General features: G+C 52.0%; 1 protein-coding gene across 1 annotated transcript in view; it reads left to right on the top strand.

The window, feature by feature from the left end:
- Positions 1 to 20,485, top strand: part of TGFBI (transforming growth factor beta induced) — a 32,650-nt gene extending 12,165 nt beyond the window's left edge. The window contains exons 3-17 of the mRNA XM_070414951.1: positions 3,098 to 3,162; positions 4,433 to 4,593; positions 4,925 to 5,089; positions 5,348 to 5,494; positions 7,638 to 7,779; positions 10,161 to 10,373; positions 11,170 to 11,307; positions 11,891 to 12,036; positions 12,837 to 12,973; positions 13,756 to 13,886; positions 16,129 to 16,253; positions 17,432 to 17,534; positions 18,094 to 18,173; positions 19,191 to 19,215; positions 19,853 to 20,485. Coding sequence (XP_070271052.1) covers positions 3,098 to 3,162; positions 4,433 to 4,593; positions 4,925 to 5,089; positions 5,348 to 5,494; positions 7,638 to 7,779; positions 10,161 to 10,373; positions 11,170 to 11,307; positions 11,891 to 12,036; positions 12,837 to 12,973; positions 13,756 to 13,886; positions 16,129 to 16,253; positions 17,432 to 17,534; positions 18,094 to 18,173; positions 19,191 to 19,215; positions 19,853 to 19,893 — 1,819 coding nt within the window. The 3' untranslated portion in view covers positions 19,894 to 20,485. The remainder of the gene's footprint in view (positions 1 to 3,097; positions 3,163 to 4,432; positions 4,594 to 4,924; positions 5,090 to 5,347; positions 5,495 to 7,637; positions 7,780 to 10,160; positions 10,374 to 11,169; positions 11,308 to 11,890; positions 12,037 to 12,836; positions 12,974 to 13,755; positions 13,887 to 16,128; positions 16,254 to 17,431; positions 17,535 to 18,093; positions 18,174 to 19,190; positions 19,216 to 19,852) is intronic.
- Positions 20,486 to 23,816: the final 3,331 nt, after the last annotated feature.

The raw sequence follows: 23,816 nt of genomic DNA, 5'->3' as shown, positions 1-23,816 counted from the left end.
CTCCAGGGCAGAAAACAGAGACTGCTTGTCCTGAAAGATTTGGTCAACATTGTCTCAATGGACCGTCTTCTCAGTCTTCAGTTTCCAGCTGTTCTCTGCTCCTCTGGGCCAAGCAGACAGGTTCTGAGGAGAGCTGGTATTGTTAGGGCAGCTGGGAGCAGGGAAACTGCCAGCTGTGGCAGATCTCAACCCACAGGGATGCCAGGCTCAGGCTGAGAGGCACAGCTGACACCTGCTCACCTAGAAAGTGCCTGGATGCCAGACTGGGTAGCAGGAGGGCCGGGAGGGAGAGGTCAGCAGGGTGAGAGGGTTAGGAGAAAGCTTCCTGGTAGAGAACCAGGAAAAAGCCTTCAGCTGGGGGACTGAGCCCCTGCTGGGGGTAGTGTGCCACCCACACCTGGCTGCTGGGGAACATGGGTGCAAAAGGCCCATCTGGATGGGCACAGTGAGTGATGACAAGGGTTAGCTCTGACCACATTGGAGAGAAACCTGTGTCCTCTCAGTGTCAAACTTTCCAAATCAGTCAGCTTTCCCCCAAATATGTGCATTGTCAAGAGCAATGGGAAAGGAATTGGATTTGATGCAATTTGAGGAGTCGTAGATGCTGCTCCCCAGCTGTGATCTTGGGAAACCCCTTTGTGCCTCAGAGTCCTTGCAGCTTTCTGATTCCATCTATCTTTCTGCACGCTGAGACTTTTCAGCTTAGATCCGTCCCTCCTCCCCAGCCCCGTATCTCCTGTTCTCACCATTTTCCCCACCCGCACTCACACTTGGCCACAGGACCCAGTTTACACTGGGGAGTGGGTTTTCTTTTGTCCTCAGTGAATTCCTGATGAAGTCACCTGAGCTGTTGAGCTCTCTTGTGGTTTTTTGGGATGGAACTCAGGTGCTAACACCCTAGAAGAAGAGTCATTGGTGAGTCACATGGCTTACCAGGGCCAGCGTGGCTGGGCTCCAAGGCATGGAGCGTGTACAAGGGTCCCAGAAATAAGGAAGGCTTTGAGGAGAAGATTCATTCTCCAGTCGTGCTTTTCCAACTTCATGGAATGTTACCCAGGCACTTTTGGAAGGAAGTAAATTTTGGGGGACTTGGCCTAACCCTAACCCCATACCCCAGAAGAGAACCCTGGTATTTATCACAGAAAACCGGGGATCCCATGCATGGGTGTCCCCTGGTCCTGTGGGCTCAAGGCTTGGAGCTCTCCCTAGGGTTAGCTGGGAGAAGCTGGACCTCTCTTTCTTTGAAATAGAGTTCCTCTTCCCCCTAGAAATAATCCCATTGACTAGAATTGTGAATGTGAAATTGTGAGGAACCTTAGAGATCATCCAGTTTAACTTCATCCCATTTTATAGATCAGGAAACTGAAACTGAGAGAGAATGGACTTTTGGTGTCATCTTGCTAGTTACTGATGGATCACACAAGTCTTCTAATTCTTGTACTTATTCTATTAAACCACACTGTCTTTGAGAGATTGAGTATTAATCAAATTTTACTTTAGGTTTTAAAGATAAAATTGTGGATCGATCAAGCTGTCATGAGACCACCAGCCTGGTTGGCCTTATAAGTATAGGGATGACAGATTAGAAAGGAACAGGATGGGAGGAGGGCCAGAGAAAAGGGAGAGGAGAAAGGCGGGAAGATGGAGAGAACAGGACAAAGAAGAAAGTGCATGGCTTGTCACCTCAGCCGTACCCTGGGGGGTGGCGGGGAGCATTTCTGGCCAATGACGCCTATAGCTCCCCAGCAGCCTGAGAATCCTAGCCAGTCCGTCTCTGGAACACCACCTTGGATAACAGATGAACATGACTCACCAGGGCTTCCCTGAGATGACTCCAGTGGATTAATCAGAGCAGAATGTATGGGCTCATTGAAAACGCCGGCCCCCACTGCAAGCCCTGTTTCTTTCCGATCTGCCTGCTTCTCTTCTGCTGATGTCATAAAACAGCCCCTGAGAGAGTGGTGAGCTGTTCTGTGGAAAATCCAGTCTGAGTCCTCTACTGTCCCCAAGGGAGGGGCAGGACATGGCTGTTTGCCTCTAGTTCCAGACTGCCCAGGAGGGGCTGTGCCCACACTGCCAGTGCAGGGGTGGCCTTAGGCAGCACTTGGGGATTTGATGTGAAGCAAGTCTTTCAGGTGTAGGCTTTTAGAACAGCGATTTCCTTGCAATGATATTTGAAATTCTTGGGGCTTCCCCAGAATACCGGGTTAGCTGAAGCTCTGTTTCAGACCTCAGGAAGGACGTAAATATTCCAAGATGGACTGGTCTGAATTAGAAAGTTTTAAGTTTCTCTGCCAAATGATTTCAACATTTAAAACTGGATACTGCCAGTCTTGTTTCTCCACATACAAGGAGTCTTGCAAACTGGCAATATTGCTCGCCTCCTGGAAGGTTGATGGGATTGTCGAGGGATCAGGGCGGGTGGGGAACACTTTGCATATTTTCCATTTGAAACCATATAAATGTTTTCCTTGATTATAATTTGGTTTTTAATTTAAAAATTTTTTTAAAGCATCTTGATAACAGGAGCTTTGTTTTTATAACTTTTAAAGTTTTAAAGTTTGATTGTTAAAACTGAGAACAATATCCTTTTGGTTATTAAATGGGGAGCTAGAAGGCCGTGAGAGATTTAATCCAACGACCATCACACGAAACGCACATAGTTTCACAGATGAGGAAACTGAGTCCCAGAGACGAGGCGGGGCTGCCTGGGGAGGTCCAGGGCTCTTTCTGCTCCTCCCTGCGGCCTCTCAGGAACTGCCGGGTCCCCAGGAATTACAATGGAGGTATAAGCTCTTGGTATGTTGTTCGAATCCCACTGTTGAATGTGCTGCCACAGTCCCCTGACCATTCCCAGGTGGTGGATTTCCTTCGGCGACGGTGCCGTTGGGAATATTCTGCAAAGCCGAGGAGGAGTGACCAGCTCCTTGCCCATGAAAGGCACAGACATGACAGTGAACAATTCCTCCGTGAGCAGGATGTTTACGCGCCATTTCCCTTCCTCGTTGGCGGAGGCCATTCTTCCAGGAGAGAGGACTGTTGGCCTGTGAGGAGGAGGGAAGCCCTGCTAATACTGCATTTGTGTGTCTCATTGCAGAGTCATCAGCTACGAGTGCTGTCCTGGATATGAAAAGGTCCCGGGAGAGAAGGGCTGCCCAGCAGGTGATTAAGCCAGGCCTTGCCTGTTAGTGCAGATGGAGGCAGCAGAGCCTGAGTGGGGGGCGGAGGGGGATGAGCTCTGTGGTCTTCCCGCCCCCCCCCCCCCCCCCCCCGCCCCCCATGTGCTCTCTGGCCTCTAGGCGCCACGAGGGCCAGAAGGTGGAAGCTGGAAACTGAGTTTCCTACTGTTCCTTCCTATCTGAGCTGACCCCCAAGGGGGTGGAACAGACTCCAGTTCTGACCTGTCCGTGCTCTTCTCAGGCTCCTGGCCTTGATGGCTGTGGCTGGGAGTGATTCTAAACACAGTCAGCGCTTCTGAGCAGCCCTGCTAGAGAGCAGATGGGACAGGCATGGTCCCCGGCTGGGCTGGGAACGCCAAGTCACCTCCACCTCGCTCTGTGGAAACTTGGCCCATCGGAGTTCTGTAGGGAGGAGAGTGGCAGGCCAGGTGGGCCTACCCACAGTCAACAAAGGTGCCACGAATGGCTACATGAGGCCAAGGACTGCGTGGCACCTGTGAATTTCATCAGAGCCTTCCTTTTAGATCCATACACACCAGGGATAATACAGAGATTTTTTTTTTAAGCTTTGAAATATGTGCTATTTTATTAGTTGAGAATGTGAGACAGACTTAAAAGGAAGGGGACAGTTTGGTTGGTGCCAATATCACGAGGGCGGTGTGATTGGCATGGTCTGGGCCCGGGTGTTCCTGCCCTGAGTGGAAGGACAGGTGGGAAATATGGAATGGGAAAGGAGCATGGCCTCAGAAGGGCAGCTCAACCTCCAGCCTTAGCTGTAAAAGGAACATGACGCTCACTGTGTGAGGCGAAGGCCCTCCTAAGCTACTTGTGAATACACAAAGCACCTCAAAGACTTGCAAAGTTCTTTCATTCTGGGAACCAGTTCCAACAACTAGATAAATCTGTCAGACTAGTTTGTAATTAGGATATCTATTTCTGGCGCACCGGTATTCCTGCCTGTATTATCTAAACGTCTGTGAACTAAAGCTTTGCTTTTGTTCTGCTGCGGTTAAAATGATCAAAAATTACCAATTGGTTGAGTTCAAGTAGGGAAGCATTTGACCCGGTTATTTTAAGAAGCATGGGACAAGCTTCAACCCCCCACCCCACCACCACCACCGCCGCCGCCGGTAGGCTGGCTGCAGGCCTGCCCACACACTCCTGCAGATGTGCGTCCTCTATGGACAGGGAAGGTGTGGTCAGGTGGGGGTGGCCTCACAGGCCCATCTCTCCTCTGTCCTCTGCCCCTGCAGCCCTACCACTCTCCAACCTTTACGAGACGCTGGGAGTCGTTGGATCGACCACCACTCAGCTGTACACGGACCGCACAGAGAAACTGAGGCCCGAGATGGAAGGGCCCGGCAGCTTCACCATCTTTGCCCCCAGCAACGAGGCGTGGGCTTCCTTATCAGCTGTGAGACGACCTCCTCTGCCCAGGGGACTCTTACTGGGGCTGCCTTACTCCCCAGAGGGGTGGGCTGGTGGGCATGAAGGACAAGCTTCTGTAGTGATTTCAGGAAGCTTTTCCCTTAACCCTCAGACAAAGCCAAGGAACTTGAGCTAAAATATACCTCACCAGGTTGCTGCCAATTGGACAGACAGACCTCAGTGTTCTCTGAGGAGGGGTCCTTGTCAGAATGGAGGCCTGGGTCATTGGGGCTTCAGAGCATCTTTGCCAGGATAGCAATGACCCATCTCTTGAACATGGGGTCTGCAGCCCCCTAACTGTCACACTGACCTTCTAGGAAGTGCTGGACTCCCTGGTGAGCAATGTCAACATCGAGCTGCTCAACGCCCTTCGCTACCACATGGTGAACAGACGGGTCCTGACGGACGAGCTGAAACACGGCATGGCCCTCACCTCCATGTACCAGAACTCGGACATTAAGATTCACCACTATCCCAATGGGGTAGGGCATCCCCGTTACACAGATTGCCTTGTGCCCACACTGAGCTCACTCCTGGTCCACGCGGGGTCTGGTTTCTGAGGTTTGGTCCCACAGGTGACGTAGCTGCAGGTAACCCTCTGCCCCCTGCACCTGCTTTTCCTCGGACCTCTGGTTCCACAGCTTGTGGAACACCATCCTGTGCTGTGTCTTCCCTGGCTGGGGCTTCGAGACTGTGCCTCTGATGTGTTAACTGCTCATCCTCACTCCTTCTCTGGGCAGATCGTGACCGTCAACTGTGCCCGGCTGCTGAAGGCTGACCACCATGCAACCAACGGTGTGGTGCACCTCATTGATAGGGTCATCTCCACCATCAGTAACAACATCCAGCAGATCATCGAGATCGAGGACACCTTCGAGACCCTTCGGGTGAGGGACTGCCCTGGGAGAGGGCCCCAAGAGGCAGTGGGAGGAGCAGGGGCATCTCCATGTTCATGGGCATGTAGGGACATGGAGTAAGTTCTAAACACCATGAACATGGAGAATCCCCTAATTAGATCCCCTAATTTGGCCACTGGAAACATCATAACTGCCTGCTGTCAATTCCCCCAGCCTGTCTTCTCCTTTGTAAAGCCTTCCTTTCCTTAACTCCCCCGGGAAGTTCAAGTGGTTTGTGGCCACAGCAGGACAGGGTTCTCTGAGCTGCCAGGGTTGCAGAGGGGGAGGATTCTTCCTTCCAGGTGATGGTTCCCACCTGTAGGTCTAGAATAAATGGCCTGTCAGGCTGCATGATCTTCTTGACCACATGTCCCCACCATGGAGCCCTGCTCCAGCCATACCCATGTTTCCTTGGAGCCCAGGCCAGCAGGAAGGGGCCACGGAATCCTGTCCTTCCCCACTGCCCAGAAGGCATTTGTCTTACAACTGGAGTGGTGAGCAGGCGTTCCTCTTGGCAACACTGCTCAAAGGAAGTGAACACAGGCTGCCCCGTCAGGGTTTTTGCCCTGATTCAAGGAGAACTTCCTGACCACAACGGACATGGGGTGGGAGTGGGGTGGCTCCTCCCCTGGAGATCTCCAACACAAACAAACACCCCAGGCCCTGCTGCACCGGGGTGGCCTCAGGAAGTGGCTCTGGAGGGCCCTGCGGGCCCTGCTGTCTAAGCTCTTCCCCTGCTTTCCTTCCGGGTCACTCAGAGGTCAGGAGTCTGCACGGGAATGATGTTCCCACCGAGTGGGAAGCACATTTGGTGGGGGAGGGGAACATCTTTTGATTAACATCAATTGATCCCCACCTAGTGATCTCCTCTTACTGTTTATGTTTGGCAAATATCCCTTCCTTGCTTCTTCCTAACACCCATTTTTCCTTCTGCAAACACATACTTAGTTAAGCACCTGCTACTTCCCAGGCATTGCTCTGTGTGCCAAGGGTAGAGAGGTGAACAAGACACACATTTCTGTCCTCAGTGACATGTATAGCCTTTCTGGGGAGACAGACAAGAAGCACACAAGGTTTCCACAGATTGTGCGAAGCGTGTGGTCAGTAAGTGGTGAGCAGAGGAGGCTGGTTGGGACTGGATGGCCAGGAAAGGTCTCTCTGGAAGAGGTGACTTTTCAGTTGAGGCCTGAAGGATGAGAATGGCCAGTTATCCAAAACGCAGTTCAGCCCTGGCCGGTGTGGCTCAGTTGGTTGAGCATCATCCCGTGCACTGAAAGGGCACCGGTTTGATTCCCAGTCAGGTCACATGCCCAAGCTGCAGGCTCAATTCCCTGATCCCTGGTTGGAGTGCATGCAGGAGGAGGCCAATCAATGTTTCTCTCTCACATTGATGTTTCTTTCCCTCTCCCTCTCTAAAATCAATAAAAACAAAAATAAAGAGAGAGGGAAAGAAAACAGCTTCAAAAGCACAGCGGGCAGAGGGGAGGGCAGAAGTAAACATATAAAGGCAAGCAGGAGGCCAGTGGGGCCAAAGTAAAGACAACTAGGTAACCACAAGGCGAGGGGGCGTGGCCAGGTCAGCAGGGGCAACTCCTTCAAGGCCTTGCAGACCTGGCAGAGGAGTGTAGCTTCATCCTGAGAGGGTAGGAAGCCATTCTGGCTGCTCTGATCCTTACACTCACGGGGCTCACACAATAATTATTTCCAATAACTATGGAATTAAAACATGAGGAGGACAGCAAGCTGTGCAGGTATGTGTAACAGATTCATTCTCATCGGGCGCAACAGCAGGATGAGGTGGGGTGGGAGGCGATGTCACATTGACTACTTAGAGAAATGGCATTTTAGTTAGGACCTAAAGAAGGAATAGTAGTCACAGAAAGCTAAGAAGGAAGGGCAGGGCCCGGGCTGGAGGTAGGAAGGGAGAAGGCACACAAAGTAACTGAGACATGGCCAGAGTGGCTGGGGTTCAGGCTGGGCAAGCTCCCCGAGGCCATGGTAGGAAGTGAGCTTTGGTTTGGCCTTCCTTTTCATCTTGGGCTCTGAGGGAGGACTGGCAAGGCTGTGTGTGTCTCTGGTCTGCAGATATTCCCCAAGACTTCAGGGAACGCTCCATTCCCTCCCTTCCCCACAGGCTGCCGTGGCTGCATCGGGGCTCAACACCCTGCTCGAAGGTGATGGCCAGTTCACACTCTTGGCCCCCACCAATGAGGCCTTCGAGAAGATTCCTGCTGCGACCTTGAACCGGATCCTGGGTGACCCAGAGGCCCTGAGAGGTGAGCACCCTCAGTTCAAGTTGTCACCTCATGGGAGCAGCCATACTGATCCCAAGGCCTGCTCTCATCCAAGAGGGACATGCCGTCTACCATCCTGTCTCATTGCTCCCAACCAGCCCTATCTCTGCAGAGGCCAGAGCAGAGCCCTGGCCAGAGGGGCACATATGGAATCTGGCAGCCTTTGCCTAGGGACGCAGTTGGGCTGAGGAGGGAGGCAGAGTTGGAGGTCCAGGACAGACTCAAGGAGAGTTAAAGGCCCAAATAATCAAAGTCAGAACAAGGCTGCCAGGTGGGCAGCAACTTGGTGATATTGAGAGGGTGTGGCAGGTCCTGGCATCCTTGAAATGGACTCATCATGCTGACCCTTGAACTCTTCCTATGTCTGGCCAGGGGGGTCACGGATAATCGAGAATGATAGTTAAAAACCAGTAACAGTTGACCCTTGACTCTTCATTGCCAGCTCCTTCCTCACCTTCTCAGTGAGCTGTATGTTAGGAGTGTATTAATTATTGCTGGAGGAGAGGGAAGGAACAAGCATGTGAGGAGATTAGGAGGGGAGGCCAGGCTCTGTGCCCCCTTCAGCTCCAAGACCACTGAGCTGCTGCCTGGTGATCCCTGAGGCCCCTGCAAAGGGAGTAGGCCTCCAGTCCCCTGTGTATCCCAGGCACACTTATTCCTCCCAGATATAACCCAGGGATAACTTCATTTCTTTTGAATCTATTCAAACCCACCTTTGAAATGTACTATATACAATGTCTGATGCATTTCTGACAACCTATAAATGCAAAAGGTTCTCCTTGCAGCCATGCAGGGACAGGAACGGGCACACTGCTGAAAGCACAGATGGGGATCTACTGTGTCCAGATATTGTGCTGCCTTTATGTGTCTGGCCTGAGCCAGGATTTGGGCCACAAAAGTGAACACGATATAGCCTTTACCTTCAAGGAAGTTTAAGCCCAGTGGGGATGACAGGCTTAAAAAGGTCACAGTCACAGAGATACTCACCATGAGAGCAAGACATGGGTGGGCACATGCAGCCTCGGGGGTCTGGAAGGCTTCCTGGAGGAGGTGAGATGTGGATGCATCTCAGCATAAAGTGAGGAAAAAACACCCCTGATGTTTACTGTATGCACATCTGCCTTTCCCAACGGTAACCCGCTTGCTCAAAACAAGAGCCCTCTGTGGGGGTTTGACTGGCAGCTGGAAGGCCCACAGTGTCCTGTTGTTATTAGTGGGTTGGCAGACAGGCGAGAAGCAGCCCCAGGCTGGTGTGCCCCGTTTGGAGACTGGCTCTGCTCGCCCCACGAGTGGCCCTGGCAGGTCACTCCTACCCCACCCCTGCCTTCGTCCCTGAGAAGCTAAATCCCCAAGGCCCCATTCCCATAGCCATCTTGCCATTGTTTCTAACGCCAGCCGGCTGAATTGGGTCAGCCCTGGTTTTGCAGGCCCTTGTGGCTCTGCAGGCCTCAGAGCTTCCTCTTGACCATGACAGCGCGGTTTTGGTTCCCACACTCAGGACAAACTGAAACTTGCCTCTGCGGTGGGAACGTAAGACAAAGGGCCTTGGCAACTTTGGTGAGCGGCCTCCCAGAACCTGCTCTGCCTGGCTGGGGCTGGCCGCGTCCCCCTCGTCTGCTCCAGCCCAGGTCTGGTCCCTAAGGCAGCACTTGGACAAGTAGTAGACCTTTGAGTAAAACATACAACAGCAAATAAAATGTACAAATCATGCATAACCTCATTGACTACAGTTTCCATCTTCCGACCACGTTTTACATTTTTATTAAAGTCAGAAGATAAAAAGTCCCAGTGTAAACTCATTTGAGTTTTCCCCTATCCTTGAAGTTCAGGTACTAACTTAGGAGGGAGGCAGAGCTGGGGTCCAGGCCAGACTCAGAGAGAGTTAAAGGCCCAAATGATCAGCGAGAATTTACCCTGAAGTTCAGGTACTAATATGAGAATTTACCCAGAAGTTCAAGTGTTAATAAGCGAATCACTAACATGTTTTGGGCATTTGCTCTGTCAGGCACTATGCTGGGTGCCTCACGTTCAGAGTTCCATGTCCTCCGTACACCAGCCCTAGGAGCTGAGTGCTGTGCTAAGGCTGAGGAAGTTGAGACTCTAAAAGGCTAAATGACTTGCCTGGCCCCACAGCTGGTAAGTGGCCGAGCTGGGATTCAAATTCAGGCAGTCTGACCACAGAGCCCCGGCTAGTTTTAAAGGGACAGCAGGCAGGAGAGGAAGATCCGGGCCATGCAGTGCCCCACCCTTGTCTAAAGGTTGGCATCTGAGAGAACAAAATCCTCACAGCCCTGGGCAGGCTGTGAACCGGCCGCTGAGGTCACCTGGAGTGGCCCTGAACCTCCTGTGTTGTTTGCCCCCAGACCTGCTGAACAACCACATCATGAAATCAGCCATGTGTGCCGAAGCCATTGTTGCGGGGCTGTCCGTGGAGACCCTGCAGGGCACGACGTTGGACGTGGGCTGCAGTGGGGACATGCTCACCATCAACGGGAAGGCCATCATCTCCAACAAAGACATCCTGGCCACCAACGGCGTGATCCACTACATTGACGAGCTGCTCATCCCAGATTCAGGTAAGCAGGCCTCTGTGGGCCTTGGTCCCACCAGGCCCACTGTCCCCTCTGCCATCCATGGTGGCAGATCCGGGGGAATTTGGGGATCTTTGGGGCCGATTCCCTACCTGTACCCAGCTCACAGCCTCTCAGGAGAAAAGGCCTGGGCACCTGGTAGGTTGCGGCCACATTATGGAGAACCTGAGCTGCAGGCCTGGGAGTCCAAACGTTATCTTGGAGGTAGTGGCGAGCCATTGAAGTCTGGGGAGGGAGCGACTCAACCACAGGAGCCTTTCAGAAGCTCTGGTTGGCACAGAGGGCAATGGCTTTCTCAGTAGTGCCCACGCACCCCCGGGTCAGTGACCCCAGGAGAAATGACCGAATGGACTTTGGCTTGGGTTTCATGCAGCGTCCTAGCCCCGTTCTGGAATTTCAGGAAGGGCTACTACGCATGAGTGAAGAATTTTCAGATGAAAAACCAAACCAGCAGAAAACTCTTTCCATGGGTGTGGTTATTGGCATTATCTGCTGTTCAGAACAGACAATGACGCCTGTGTCCCTCGAGTTAGTGCCCTGCCCAAAGGTGGGACAGTGGCAGACCTCTGCCCCTCTGAACCTCACCTCACTTCCCCGACCAGTGAGATTTTCTGGGTGACCGTCTCCTGATGACATGAGCCTGCACTGCCCCAGCAGCGTTTAGAGGCGTTGTTGACTCACGGGGTGACATTCCTGCTGATGGATGTCATGCTCTTGGGTGAACGAATGATAAATGAAAACAGCACTTTTAACTTTTGAACCCACTTTCTCCTTCCTGTAGCCAAGACACTGTTGGAGTTGGCTGCAGAGTCCGATGTTTCTACCGCCATTGACCTTTTCAAACAAGCGGGCCTCAGCACCCACCTCTCTGGAAATGAGCAGCTGACTCTCCTGGCCCCCCTGAATTCTGTCTTCAAAGGTAATGTAAGGAAGGCATCCCTGTGGGGGTGTCACTGGGGGCAGCTGCCCCACCGCTGTCACCTCCCTGATTTACAACACCCTGTGGAGCGTGAGCGCTCCCGCCCAGCTCAACCGAAAGCAGATGTGACTTCACCAGGAACTTCAGGGCCTCTGCTATTTCCTTTGGCAGAGCAGAGAATGCATTTGGGGCTCTGGTCCTCGGAATTCAAGAGTTTGCATCTGTCTGGGGAGCAGAGCACTCCCCGGCCTTTTTATTGACAGGATCAATGCCAATGTGCTTGTCGGGCAGTCAGTGAGGAGACAGCTGAGTCCTGGCCTCAGGGAAGGCGGAGATGGGGGCCAAGTTGTGTCCGTGCATTCCCCTCCCTCTTCGGGCAAAACTCCAACCCCCTCAGTTATCTGGACTTTCTTGTGTTTTTGTAATTCCCAGAAGGTGCAGGATGTTAAGGAATATTGCAGCCTCACTTGATTTCTCAATCTCCATTTCCAAAGTCAAGGACAGCCAGGCTCTCCACCACATTTGTCTCTCTGCCCTTCCTTTCTGGGCCTGGCCCTGGCCCTGACCGTGCCTCCTCTTACAGATGGAAGCCCCCGCGTTGATGCCCGAATGAAGAGCTTGCTTCGGAACCACATGGTTAAAGATCAGCTGGCCTCCAAGTATCTGTACCACGGACAGACCCTGGACACTTTGGGCGGCAAAAAACTGAGAGTTTTTGTTTATCGTAATGTAAGTTCTGGGTCCTCCTTTATCTCAGCTCTAAAAAAAAGAAGCTGTATTAGTGTTTACAAAACAAAAAAGTTCTCAATAACTAGGAGCTTGCTGTGAACTGGCTTCTGATAAGGAAGGAAGGAATTTCTGCACAACATATATAATATCAAGGGTCAAATGAGATTTTGCAGAAGGATTAGAATCTCTTTTTCTGGAGGCCTTTGGGAATAAGCCACACACCTGTCTGACCTGGCTAGGGAGGCAGAGTCCACCTTGAACACAGAGGGATGAACAAAGGGTGGAAGGATGGAGGTCTGACTCCTTAGCTTATGTGAAGAGAAGCCCCCTGGACTGAGGCACAGCCCTCCTTGGTCCAAAGGTTCTCTTCTCTCTTCTCCTATCTCTTCTCTCTCTTCAAACCCAACTGTTACCCTGGACTAGCAGGCAGGAAGCACAACACAGCACAGCTCTTGCTGGAGACCAGCCAGCACCATTGGACCAAAGATTGTTGACATCTGTTCAATAAATAAATCAGTAGACTTGACCTATTTAATTGATCATTGTTGATGGACCTCAAGTAACATGGTATTCTCATTACAGGGCCTCTGTGTAACTTCATTGGAGCATCTATGGCCCTCTTTCCTTAAGGAACACCATTTTTATGTTTTTCTTTCCTGGAGAAAATACATCATTTTATCCTAGTCTTGAAAACCCACCCCAATATATATTCATTGATGTTTGTGGATGAGGCCATCAGCACAAGTCAGGGGGCTTCTGCTTGGGGGATAACGTACCCTCTCTCTGTCCCCTTTGCACAGAGCCTGTGCATCGAGAACAGCTGTATCGCCGCCCATGACAAGAGGGGAAGGTACGGGACCCTGTTCACCATGGACCGGGTGCTGACCCCCCCAATGGGGACTGTCATGGACGTCCTGAAGGGGGACAATCGCTTCAGGTAACCAGCCACATCCCAGGCGGGGCTTCTGCCAAGTGGTCATGCTGGGGAAGACTCTGGACGGCTGCAATTTGTCAAGCTCCCCCCACACACACACACACACCCTCTGGGGGTCAATGGACATTAGTGACACGCTGGTGTGACCATCCAGGCTTGGGATGTGGAAAAGATCAGGGTGACCTTCAAAGCCTAAGTTGAGAAAAAGGGAGTGTAACCTCCCATCCATGGAGGACAGGGAGGGACCGCATTTTTTATTATTAAAGTGCAAGGAAGACATGGTGTTCTCAATCCAAAGTCCCCAGTAAGCTGAGCACCTGGTTTTGAATGTATGTGAGCCTCCCTCTGTGTGGTATCTACCACCTGCATTGCAGACTTCTTGCCACTCCTTCTCAGGCTCCCTGTGCCACTCTTCTTGCTGGTTTTCTCCATTTCTGACTTCCTCACTCACCACTAGGTGCTGTGACAGTGAATGTGTCCTGTCACTGAGTTCAGCCGCCTGCACAAGAGCCTGGGCACCCTCCCCAGAATCACATCCCCAGGGTCCAATGGCTCAGCCAGTCTCTGGGTCAGTGGTCAGCCATGTGACTGGCCTCTCCCTCCTTCCCACTCTGGCCTTTGACTCTGGCCATTGAACTGAGCTTAGCATTCAGGAGAGAAGAGACAGACTGAATCGTCCCTTTTTTATAAGGGGTGGAGGGTGAATCCCACTGCTCCGGGCTCCACCTGCCCGCAGTGGCGGGGTATATGTGGGAAAGTGACGGGTTCTGTGCATGTGTCCACAGAATGCTGGTAGCCGCCATCCAGTCTGCAGGGCTGACGGAGACGCTCAACCGGGAAGGGGTCTACACAGTCTTTGCTCCCACCGATGAGGCCTTCCAAGCCATGCCGCCAGGAGAACTGAACAAACTCTTGGGTAAAGACCAACTATGTACATTGATCGGCTTTTCTAAAGTAGCTCTATCAGTCAGGGTCCCAGCAAGAAAGAGTTGGCATGTTACGAAGGGTTTGACTGAAAGAAATTTAATGAGAGGCTATTGGCAGAATTGTGGACAGGATTAAGGATCTAGCGAAGGGTGATGGCACCCAGGGACTAACAACCATGGCAGGCCTGGGGGTGGGGAGCAGGCAGGACAGGAGAGCTGTATGAGGGACACAAGACAGTGGCCAGAGTCACAGTATAGCTGCTGTCAGAACCACTACGTGCCTCAGGCCACCACCCCCCATGCCCACTGTTGCCAGTCAGCTGGTTACAGGAGGGGGAAGGAGGGAGCCCGGAAGTCACATTTCATAGCTGTCAGCCTTCCGGGCACCAAACAAGGCAGAGAAGAGCAGAAAGGACCTCAGGGTGGGTAACTACCAGGCCAGTCATCAAGACATGGCTTCCATTTGGGACCTATGAGAATAGTGATAATGAAGCCTTTTACCTGCATCACACCCTCCTCGGGATGAAAGCTTGACTGAGAAGCTACTCACAGCCCTGAGAAATGTAGCTGAAGATGTTTGAGGAGAAACCTAGTGGTCAAGAGCTTGGGCTCCCAGACTACCTGAAAGCAAGTTCAAATCCTGGCTCTGGTATTTACTAGCTGAGTGACCTCTGGCAAGTTGCTTAACCTCTCTGAGCCTCAGTTTTCACATTAGAAAAATGAGGGAGGTAAGAGTTCCTTGTTGTGAGGATTAAGTGAGGTATTCCCCACATGTTGGGCATACAGTAACGGCTATGATGGTGGGGAAGTAGGACGGAGTGGCAGCGTTGAGTTCTGACGCATGCCCGTAAGAGACACTTCCACCCATTGCAGAGAAGTGGGCCTGGGGAGGAAGGACCTTGGCCAAACCTTCAGGCCCACATAGTCCACACCTCCCTTCCTGCTCTGGAACAGAATAGGAAGTTCAGGTTGCAGGCAGCTGTGAGCTGAATTTGTGTCCTGTTTAATTTTCTTTATTGCTAAACGAATGCCTGGGTCTCTGATGCTGACGTATGTTCCTGAGAAGAGGGGAGAAGTGCATTCTGAACATAAACCTTCCATCTTCTCTCTGTCCAGCAGGAATGAAGTATCCCCCGGTGGCCTGAGCATGCTCAGCTTCCGGTTCATTTTCAGCTGTGTGGGGGCAGAGGAGGGGCGAGGGCAAAGCTTCCCAAACACGCCCTCCCTCAGGCCCGTGGGCAGGATTGGACCCCAGCACTCCTGGGGGATGGAGACCCAGCCAGGTGTTAACAGTCAATCCGGGTGTTAGGGCCCTGCACCTCGGGGGCTGGCAGTGCTCATGCCAGCTGCAGACTGTCTATGTTTGGAAATCACTTGGTACCGGTGGCTCCATTGCACGGCACTGATGTGGATGTGTCGATAACCCAGCTAACTCTCCAAAATGCTTTAGAACTTTCTCCGTTCTCAGTTCCAAGATGCTGGAAATAACCATCCATAAGCCCTGGGGAAATCCAGCCATTTGGCTGGTAATGTGAGCATCAGTGGCAGCCTTGATAGAGATGAGAGAGCAGCTGGCAGCTGGAAGAATTGCCTCCCACACTTAATTTGGGGAAATGCCTGTGCACCTTTATGAGCAATCTTGCTTCCCCAGTTGGTGGAGAAGCTGATGTGGGCTGGAAGGAATGCTGGGACGTGAGGAGGAGATTCTGTGTCGGGAATCCCCCCTTGGCCCTGACCTCATCGGCTCCACAGCTCCTCCAGATTGCAGCTGTTGACTCTTTTAAGTTCTCCCTTCAGGAAATAGCCGTCTCAGAATATGCGTTTTGAGAGCAGAATGTGTAAATATTTCACTACTGTGTTATAGCCATCGGGAGCCACGCTGATGATGAAATGTCCCAGATGCCGGTGCTGGAAAGGTCCCTGGCTTTCCAAGCAAATATTTAGCTCATGGGAACATGAGTCATGCTCACAGAGGAGTATGGATTAACTCCTTCTCAGCAGCAAGAGAGCATGTGCAGGGAGATGCATGGCCACGGACATGTCTTGTTCCCTGATCACTGGTGGTGGGACAGAGGGCTGAGCACACAGTGGTGCTCAGTGAGTGTTTATCAGCCAGGCAGGAGTTCTCCATCTCAGGAGTGGCCGTTTGTATCTTCTCCTCTGCCCCTTTCTTCACCTCACCAGTTACCAAACCTTGGGATTAACTCTGTTTTCTTTCCCACAAACCTGCAGGCAACGCCAAGGAGCTTGCCAGCATCCTGAAATACCACATTGGTGATGAAATCCTGGTTAGCGGAGGCGTCGAGGCCCTGGTGCGGCTGAAGTCCCTCCAGGGCGACAAGCTGGAAGTCAGCTCAGTGAGTGTCTGAAAATTGAAAAGCTGGCTGTGCCCTCCACCAGGGTTCCAGGCACATCTCACCCCGGAATGGCATGAGACACACACACCGTTTTTAAAATATATCTTGAACCTCTGAGTGCATTTTGTCCAAAGGAAATAGAAAAGGGTCTTCAGGGAAATCAAGTGAGACTGTGGTTAGACATGAACAAGAGCTTCCACATTTGCAGGGGAATAAGGCTTCTGATTGGCATCTGGGAGAGGGTCTGAGATCTTCCTTCCCTTAAGGAGATGATAGGCAATTACTTTTATGTCTTGAGAGATGGATCTCTAACCCACGCCTTCCCCCAAATCCAGGGCTCACTGGTTTGTGCCATGAGCCAGACCATCCCAAAAGGCTTTTCTTCTGATGCTTGATCTGTGAGCCTTCCCTTATTCTGCACGTTGATAAACATTCCACTTTGGAGCTGCCACTGAGCCCCTGTGGAGGGCCCACTCTTCCAGTGTGCAGCTGGCTCAGCCTCTGCTCCCTGCTCTCTCCTGACCTCCAGCCATCCCTTTGCTCATTGGTTTCCCTCCAGAGCATGGAAGGCATGTAGGGAGGCAGGGATGACTTGTTTGACTTATGCCGGTCACCTGAGACTCTCTCACCTCTTAGATTTGGGTGTCAGGTCCTGTCTGTCACAGGCTTCAGTTCCCCCTTTGACCCCTTGGGTCTGATATGTGCGTCGTTCAGGAAAGCCAAAGATAAATTTACCCTGGTGCGCTTCCTGTGAGAAAATCCTAAGTAGGGCATCAAGGAGGAGTGGAAAGCGCCCTTTACCCAGAACAGGAGGCCTAGCTTCTGTCCCATCCATCGCACCAGCTGAGCTTAAAGGAGGCTCTTGGCCTCTCTTGAGTCTCAGTTTCCTCTTCTGTTAAGTGAGGCAGTAAAATCTGCCTCCTCCCCATACACTGCCGTGAGGGAGAAGTGGGAACACAAAAGAGCACTTTGTAAATTATAACGTGCTGAGTCACACAAGGGATTGGAATGACTCCACCAGACCAAAGGTCTGTAGCCGGCAGGGCCTGTTCCTTTCACCAGAGTGTCCCCAACACTTAGCACAGGACCTGGCATCTAGAAGTGCTCAGTAAACATTTGCTGAGTGAATGAGATAAGTATGCTCTACATTCAACAACTGGTGCCTCTTTTTCTCCCAGAAAAATAATGTAGTGAGCGTCAACAAGGAGCCTGTTGCTGAAGCTGACATCATGGCCACCAATGGCGTGGTCTATGCCATCTCCAGTGTCCTGCAGCCTCCAGGTAAGGCCTCATTCTCACTCAGTTTGTAGCTGGGCCCTTCTCTAGCAGTTGGTGTTCGATAGAAATGGCAGAAAAACTCTCCTAAGCAAATATAGGAATAAGGTGCCACATGCAAAGTGAGTCTTCATGAACGCATCACTGTGGCTAATGGAAAGCTAATTAGAACTGTTGTTTCCATGACGTTATACCAAGTAACACAAGGACAGACCTCTCTTTGCTGAATTGCCTGGCTGTCTTAGCCCATGCAGACACAGCCCAGTTGTTTGTTAGAGGCAGATAGATGCTATGAGCGTGGTTCTTGCAGCATCGCGCCCCATGGCAGCTCTCTTTACCTCCAGCAAAGCTGAACTTGAGCCCAGCCTCCGTCCTCACTTGTGCATACACCTTTCTCTGTGCTCTCTCCCCACAACCGAATTCTGTCATGCCTTATGAAAGTTATAAGGGAAAATTCGTTAGAAAATGTGAGCCAGAGAGCCCAACAGTGCCCCTCAGTCATGGCTGTTAGGAATGACATGCTAATAGTTTCTCTCACCAAAGCTGCCTTTTCTTTCATCCCCAGCCAACAGACCTCAGGAACGAGGGGATGAACTTGCAGACTCTGCACTTGAAATTTTCAAACAGGCGTCAGCATTTTCCAGGGTAAGATGCCTGCTAGGTTTGCCCCTGGTCTGAGCAGCCTTGGTCTTCTTCTTGGGACCATGGAGGGGCTCTCCAGATCCCCTCTCTCCCGTGGCTGCTGCCCCAGGGCTCTCTAGAAACTTCTTCCCTCTCTCATTGGGGCATCCTTCGCTCTGGCCTATGTGGAGTTCAGGGGAAAGAACCCAGGCAGCCCCTGCTTCCTTTGTGGGCAAAAGCCCGGGCCTTCACACCAAGGCCTCAGAGCCTCTGCTTGTGAGAACAGACAGCTCCAGGATCCATCTCTCCAAGGATTCACCTGATGGCAGCCTGGGCCTTTTAGTGACTCTTCTGTTTTCCATGACAGGGCCCCTCTCCGGTGATCCTGGGGCTTCCTGGACTGTGATTTGGGTTCTGGATACAGGACCAGCTCTGTGTGTGGAGCCTCCCTTCCTTGCCTTAGCCCCACCCCCTCTCAGACCTCTCTGACTCTCTGTGTGCTCCTCATCCTGCTTCCAACCTTGCCCAGGGCCTGGAGCCCTGCTCAGGTTGCTTTGCTACTTCAAGTCAGATGAAGCCCCTTGGGAATGTGGGTTACCTAACAGGTTTTGCACCTCAAGAGAAGAGTCTGCAGCAAGTAGTCCTTAACCCAGAGGCCTGCTGCTGGAATGTGTCGCTTTCCTCCTGGAAGAAGGTGCTAGTGCCCCTCAGGAAGGGGTCTTGGTCCTGAGCTCCTACTGCTGAGCACCACCCCCTGTGCAGCCCCAGCTCCCCAAGCTTTAGGCTGTGGTCCCGGTGGAAGCTCAGCTAAGGAATGTTCACTTCAGGCTCCACTTGGCAGGAGTTTGCACATCACTTAGGACTGCTGAGGCCAACTGAGGAGCTCCCAGTGCCCAGCAGTCCCACGTCCCCCTTCCTCTTCCTCATCCCCAGCACTTGTTCTGAGCAGGGGTGGCAATGAGTGAAGCCACTGCCGTGAGCAGGTGCAGGTATATCCTTCACTAGAAACCCTGACACCTTGTGTTTGGTTTTGTTTTTCAGGCTGCCCACACCTCTGTGAAACTAGGTAAGTCTGGTCTGGGTTTGGAGATCCCATTGACTTGCTTAGGCCTTACCCCCAAGCAGGCCATACCTACCATCTGCTTTCTATGGGGCCATAGAGCAAGCCTGGCCCTCAGGGTCAGACACAGAACACTCAATTCCCTTCTCTATAAGATGGAGATAATGAGAGTGCCCACCTTTTAGGGCTGGTGTAAATGATTGGCTTTAGGAGCCTGGAGATATTGCACAGGGGCTTGGCAGGAGCCTGTGGTGAGGACGTGGTCCAAGCTGAGAGATGTAGAAAATCCCAGTTCAGAACCTCAGTAAGACAGGAGGTGTCACACACCACGGAGCACCTGCTGTGTGCAGGAGAGTATGGCAGCAGCACTAGACCAGCAGTTCCCAACCTGTGGGTCGCAACCCCTTTGGTGGTCGAACGACCCTTTCACAGGGGTCGCCTAAGACCATCCTGCATATCAGATATTTACATTACGATTCATAACAGTAACAACATTACAGTTATGAAGTAGCAACGAAAATAACTTTATGGTTGGGTCACAACATGAGGAACTGTATTTAAAGGGCCAGAAAGTTGAGAACCACTGCTAGACAGACATGGGGAAGTGCGCATCCTTCTCACCTTTCAAACTTCTCTCTTTCAGCCCCTGTCTACCAGCGGTTATTAGAGAGGATGAAGCATTAATGCGGAGGACCACGGGAAGAATGCAGCTCCTTGCCAATTTCTCTCAGTTTGCCAAAGAGACTGATTGTTTTTGAAACCAAATATCACACTTCAATGTACATGGGCCGCACCATAATGAGATCTGAGCCTTGGGTGGGTTGGGGGAGGAGGGAGAGAGATGTCGTTTCAATTTTTGTTCTCTCTGCACATGGCTGTTAACCCGCTACATGGAGAGACCTGGATGTCACTGCCTGACATTCAACCCCTGAAAGGACCTGTCCCAAACGTGGAATTTCCTGCCTTTGCCCACTGCTCCGGAAAAGGGGCCCGAAGTTTGTGGAGCTCCCAAAACATGCATCAAGCAACCCAGCCTCAAGGGGGAGTCCTGGCACGGTTTCTGTAAAGCTCTTTCACAGCTGGAGGAATGGCGTCATTATAAGCTATGAGTTGAACTGCTCTGTCAAACATGTCTCGAGTCTACAATGTGGCTTGGACACTCCCGTGTGGCCCTGTCCAGGTAGATCAGAGAGGGTGGGCAGAGCACGCAGAGCCCAGGATTTCCCAGGTTTGGCAGAGCCATGGTGTGTTTGTAATAATAAAACCAAAGACACATGCCTGTGTGGATGGGGACTGTGCTGGCTGGGTGTTCACCCGGGAGGGCTCTGTGGCTCGGGGCTGTGATGCACCTTCACACCGACAATGCACCCAGGAGCATCGCAGCACGGAGCCCTGAGCCCAGGATGGTCTGGGGTTTGAACCTCAGACTCTGTTGAACTCGTGTTCATTTCAGTTTCCACCAGCCCTTGAGTTTCCTGTCACTTTACCAGCACTTCTCTCATTGGCCTGAAGTGTCCGTGTTTCCTTACAGCGGTGTGACCCTGTGAAATGGTTGCCTGCATGTAGATGAAGTGACTGAGGCTCAGGAGAGGGAGAGCCATTGGGAGCACAGAAAATGGTCCAGCAGGGACTGGAACCCAAGCCTCCTGACTCCCAGAGGCCGCCATTAGACAAGCAAGCAAGATCAGGTTTTCCAGGTCAGACACTCGGTGCCAACAACATTCCAGTCCCCTCCCCTGAGCCTTCTGTGTTGTCCATCTTTTCTTTAAAATATATTTTATCGATTTTTTACAGAGAGGAAGGGAGAGGGATAGAGAGTTATAAACATCGATGAGATGGATCAGCTGCCTCCTGCACACTCCCTACTGGGTATGTGCCTGCAACCAAGGTACATGCCCTTGACCGGAATCGAACCTGGGACCCTTCAGTCCTCAGGCTGACGCTCTATCCACTGAGCCAAACCGATTAGGGCTGTGTGGTCCATCTTAACACGTTACTGGCACCGAGAGGCTGGTGTGGCCTGAGGTCCATCACTTCACCTCTTAGTGCCTCTGTTTCCTCGTCTGTAACGGAAATGACCATCACATCTACTTCATGGGTCCATCGTGAGGGTGAAAAGGGTGATACTTACATGCTTGGCACAGCCTTAGGTGTCCTTGCTCTCATCGTGCTGAGTCTGCTCAGGATCAGGGCGGCTGACAGCCTTTATTGTGTCTTTTCCCAAAGGCAGCCCACTTTCTTTAAAAAAAAAAAAAAAAAAAAAGACAGTTCTGCCCGCCCACACTTCACTTGGCCAGCAGGCGGAGCTCATTTCACTTAATGGACCCACCGACTAAGAGGTGCTGTCTGCAGCGCCTCTGCTGGTCAGTCCTATGCCGGGAACAGGAGGGCGGAGCAGACAACCCTCCCTTACAGACATTACCTGTCATCCAATCAAGGCATCCATTCCTTCCACAGATAGGGGATGGTTCTTCAGCTAACAGCGCTACCACCTGCGTGTCCACGTGGGCTCGGAGGGACAGCCCGTGGCTCTGCGCAGATAATAAGTCTGAGGGAGTGAGGGTGGAGGGTGAAATACAAGAGCTCCCAGAGTGAGGTGAGAGGAGCTGAAGGAGCTAAGCTGGTAAGTGGTTGGGCTTGGGGGAGGAGGGCTCAGGAGAGGGTGTCCTGAGAGGTGAGGTACAGTCTTCTGTGTGCGCCTGCTCCCTCACTTTCCCACAGCTCTGCCTGCTCACCTGGCCAGGCCAGTGTGCTCCGCTCTATCTCACTTTAAGCTTCCAAAATGCACACACCTGGACTTTATAAAAACATCACAACCCCAGGAATAACATTTAAAATAAAAATCACAGGATTCCTTAAAAATCCCCTTCATCTGTTGCTTCGGCCTCTGCCCTGGCCCCACGCAGCCTCCCCAATAAGAGGGCTACACTTTACTCTCTCAGCTCTCCCTGGAGAGACCTCCTGTGACTGCCACTGCCCTGCCTTTTCCCAGCCAAAGAGGATCGAGTTCTCATTTGGGGGTCTGAACAGCACCCCTCCCCCCCCCGCGCCCCCCGTGTTTTCTCTGGAGACTCAGTATTAGGTGCTGCCACCTGGAGATGGATTCCCAGGGTTAAGGGGTCAGCCACTGGCTGCTTCTGGGGATGGACAATTGCAGGAGGGAGGTGTGTGCCTGCCTGAGCCCCCAATCTGTCAGAGCCCCAACCAGGAGAAAGGGCTCTGATTGGTCCCTTCTCTCTCTGCTGTCACTCTGGGGCTACCAAGCCTCTGGGGTATAGAGAGGACTGCAAGGACCCTCAGCACTGGGTTCCACAGATCTTCTAGGCTGGGGTGGGTCTTCCCCACACAGGAGGCAGGGGCTGTCTACACCTGACCTCCTTGGCCAACCAACAGGCCAGCTCAAGTATGGGAGCAGAGGACAGGCTGTTGTGTCGGGCTGTGAACCTAAATACATGATCCTTTCTATTCCTGACATTCGTCCTGTGAAGTGGCTGAGTGCTAGCAGCACCTTCATTTTACTGCTGTGGAAATGGAAGCTTAAAGAGAGAAAGCAGTTTGCCTGGTCACAGAATAGGAAGAGCTGAAAGGCAGTCCAGACCTATGTGAGTCCGGACTCTATACTCTTACCCCGTCTGCCCTTCTGCCCCACCACACCGGGTCCATTGAGGAAGAGCCCAGGCAGCCCCAGGCAAGTAGGACATGAGTGCAGAGTAGACAGAAAGGACTTGAAAACCCCACCCCCCCTGAGAAGCCCAAGCCAGCCTGGTCTCTGTTTGCACAGCCCTAGACCATAACTTATTTACATGCTCCTGGGGGGGTCAGGAGAGGGGCCCACAACAGCCATGGGCACCCAGCCACACCCATGTCAGGAAAGAAGAGAAGGGACAGGGATTTTCACGCAGAGGAAAATACCTCTGTGCCTGAAACCGTAATTCAATGTCATGCTCTGAGAGGCGCTGCCCGGAATATTGTGCTCAGAATTTTTCCAAAGCCAAGAGAGCGAGCCATGGAATGAGGGATGGGCCCAATGTCTTATCCAGGGAAGTCAAATGAAGTCATATGGGGCCATCTTGGCCATCCCTGCCTGGTGACGAAAGAAAGACATTCATCCCATGGGGTCCCTTGGCCAATGCTGGATGCAGGTAGTTCAGAGAATAAGTTGTGGGTCAGTGGGAGTGTGGGACAACCCCCTCCACACACACACACACACTCACTCATTCTTCCACAGGCCTACCGCACAGGGTCCAAGACAGCTTCATGTTCACCCCAGCCAGCTGCTTTGTCCCCAAGTTTGCCATCAGTGGGAGAGCCCATGGAACTCTCACTGAAACTTGAAGGATGATGAGGCTGGGGAAGAGAATTTGGGGTAAGTGCTACAGAGATTTGTGTGACTAGAGTGGAGAGTGGAGAAAACTCCTCTGGTGAGCCATCTGGGAGCCAGACAATAACAGGCCCTGTAGGTTGTGGTAAGAATTTTAGATTATTCTTAAAACAATGAGAAGCTACTGGAGGGTTTTAGTTGACGGAGAGAAATGGGTGAAAATATACATTTTAATAATATTTAAGTGTGCCTTAAGTTCAGTAGCATTAAGTACATTCATTTATGC

Source organism: Myotis yumanensis, unplaced genomic scaffold (genome assembly GCF_028538775.1).
Source record: "Myotis yumanensis isolate MYYU_CA2020_CCGP unplaced genomic scaffold, mMyoYum1.0.hap1 SCAF_5, whole genome shotgun sequence".
Lineage (NCBI taxonomy): Eukaryota > Metazoa > Chordata > Mammalia > Chiroptera > Vespertilionidae > Myotis > Myotis yumanensis.
The sequence above is the reverse complement of the archived record's forward strand: the minus strand, read 5'-3'. Positions and strand labels throughout refer to the sequence as shown.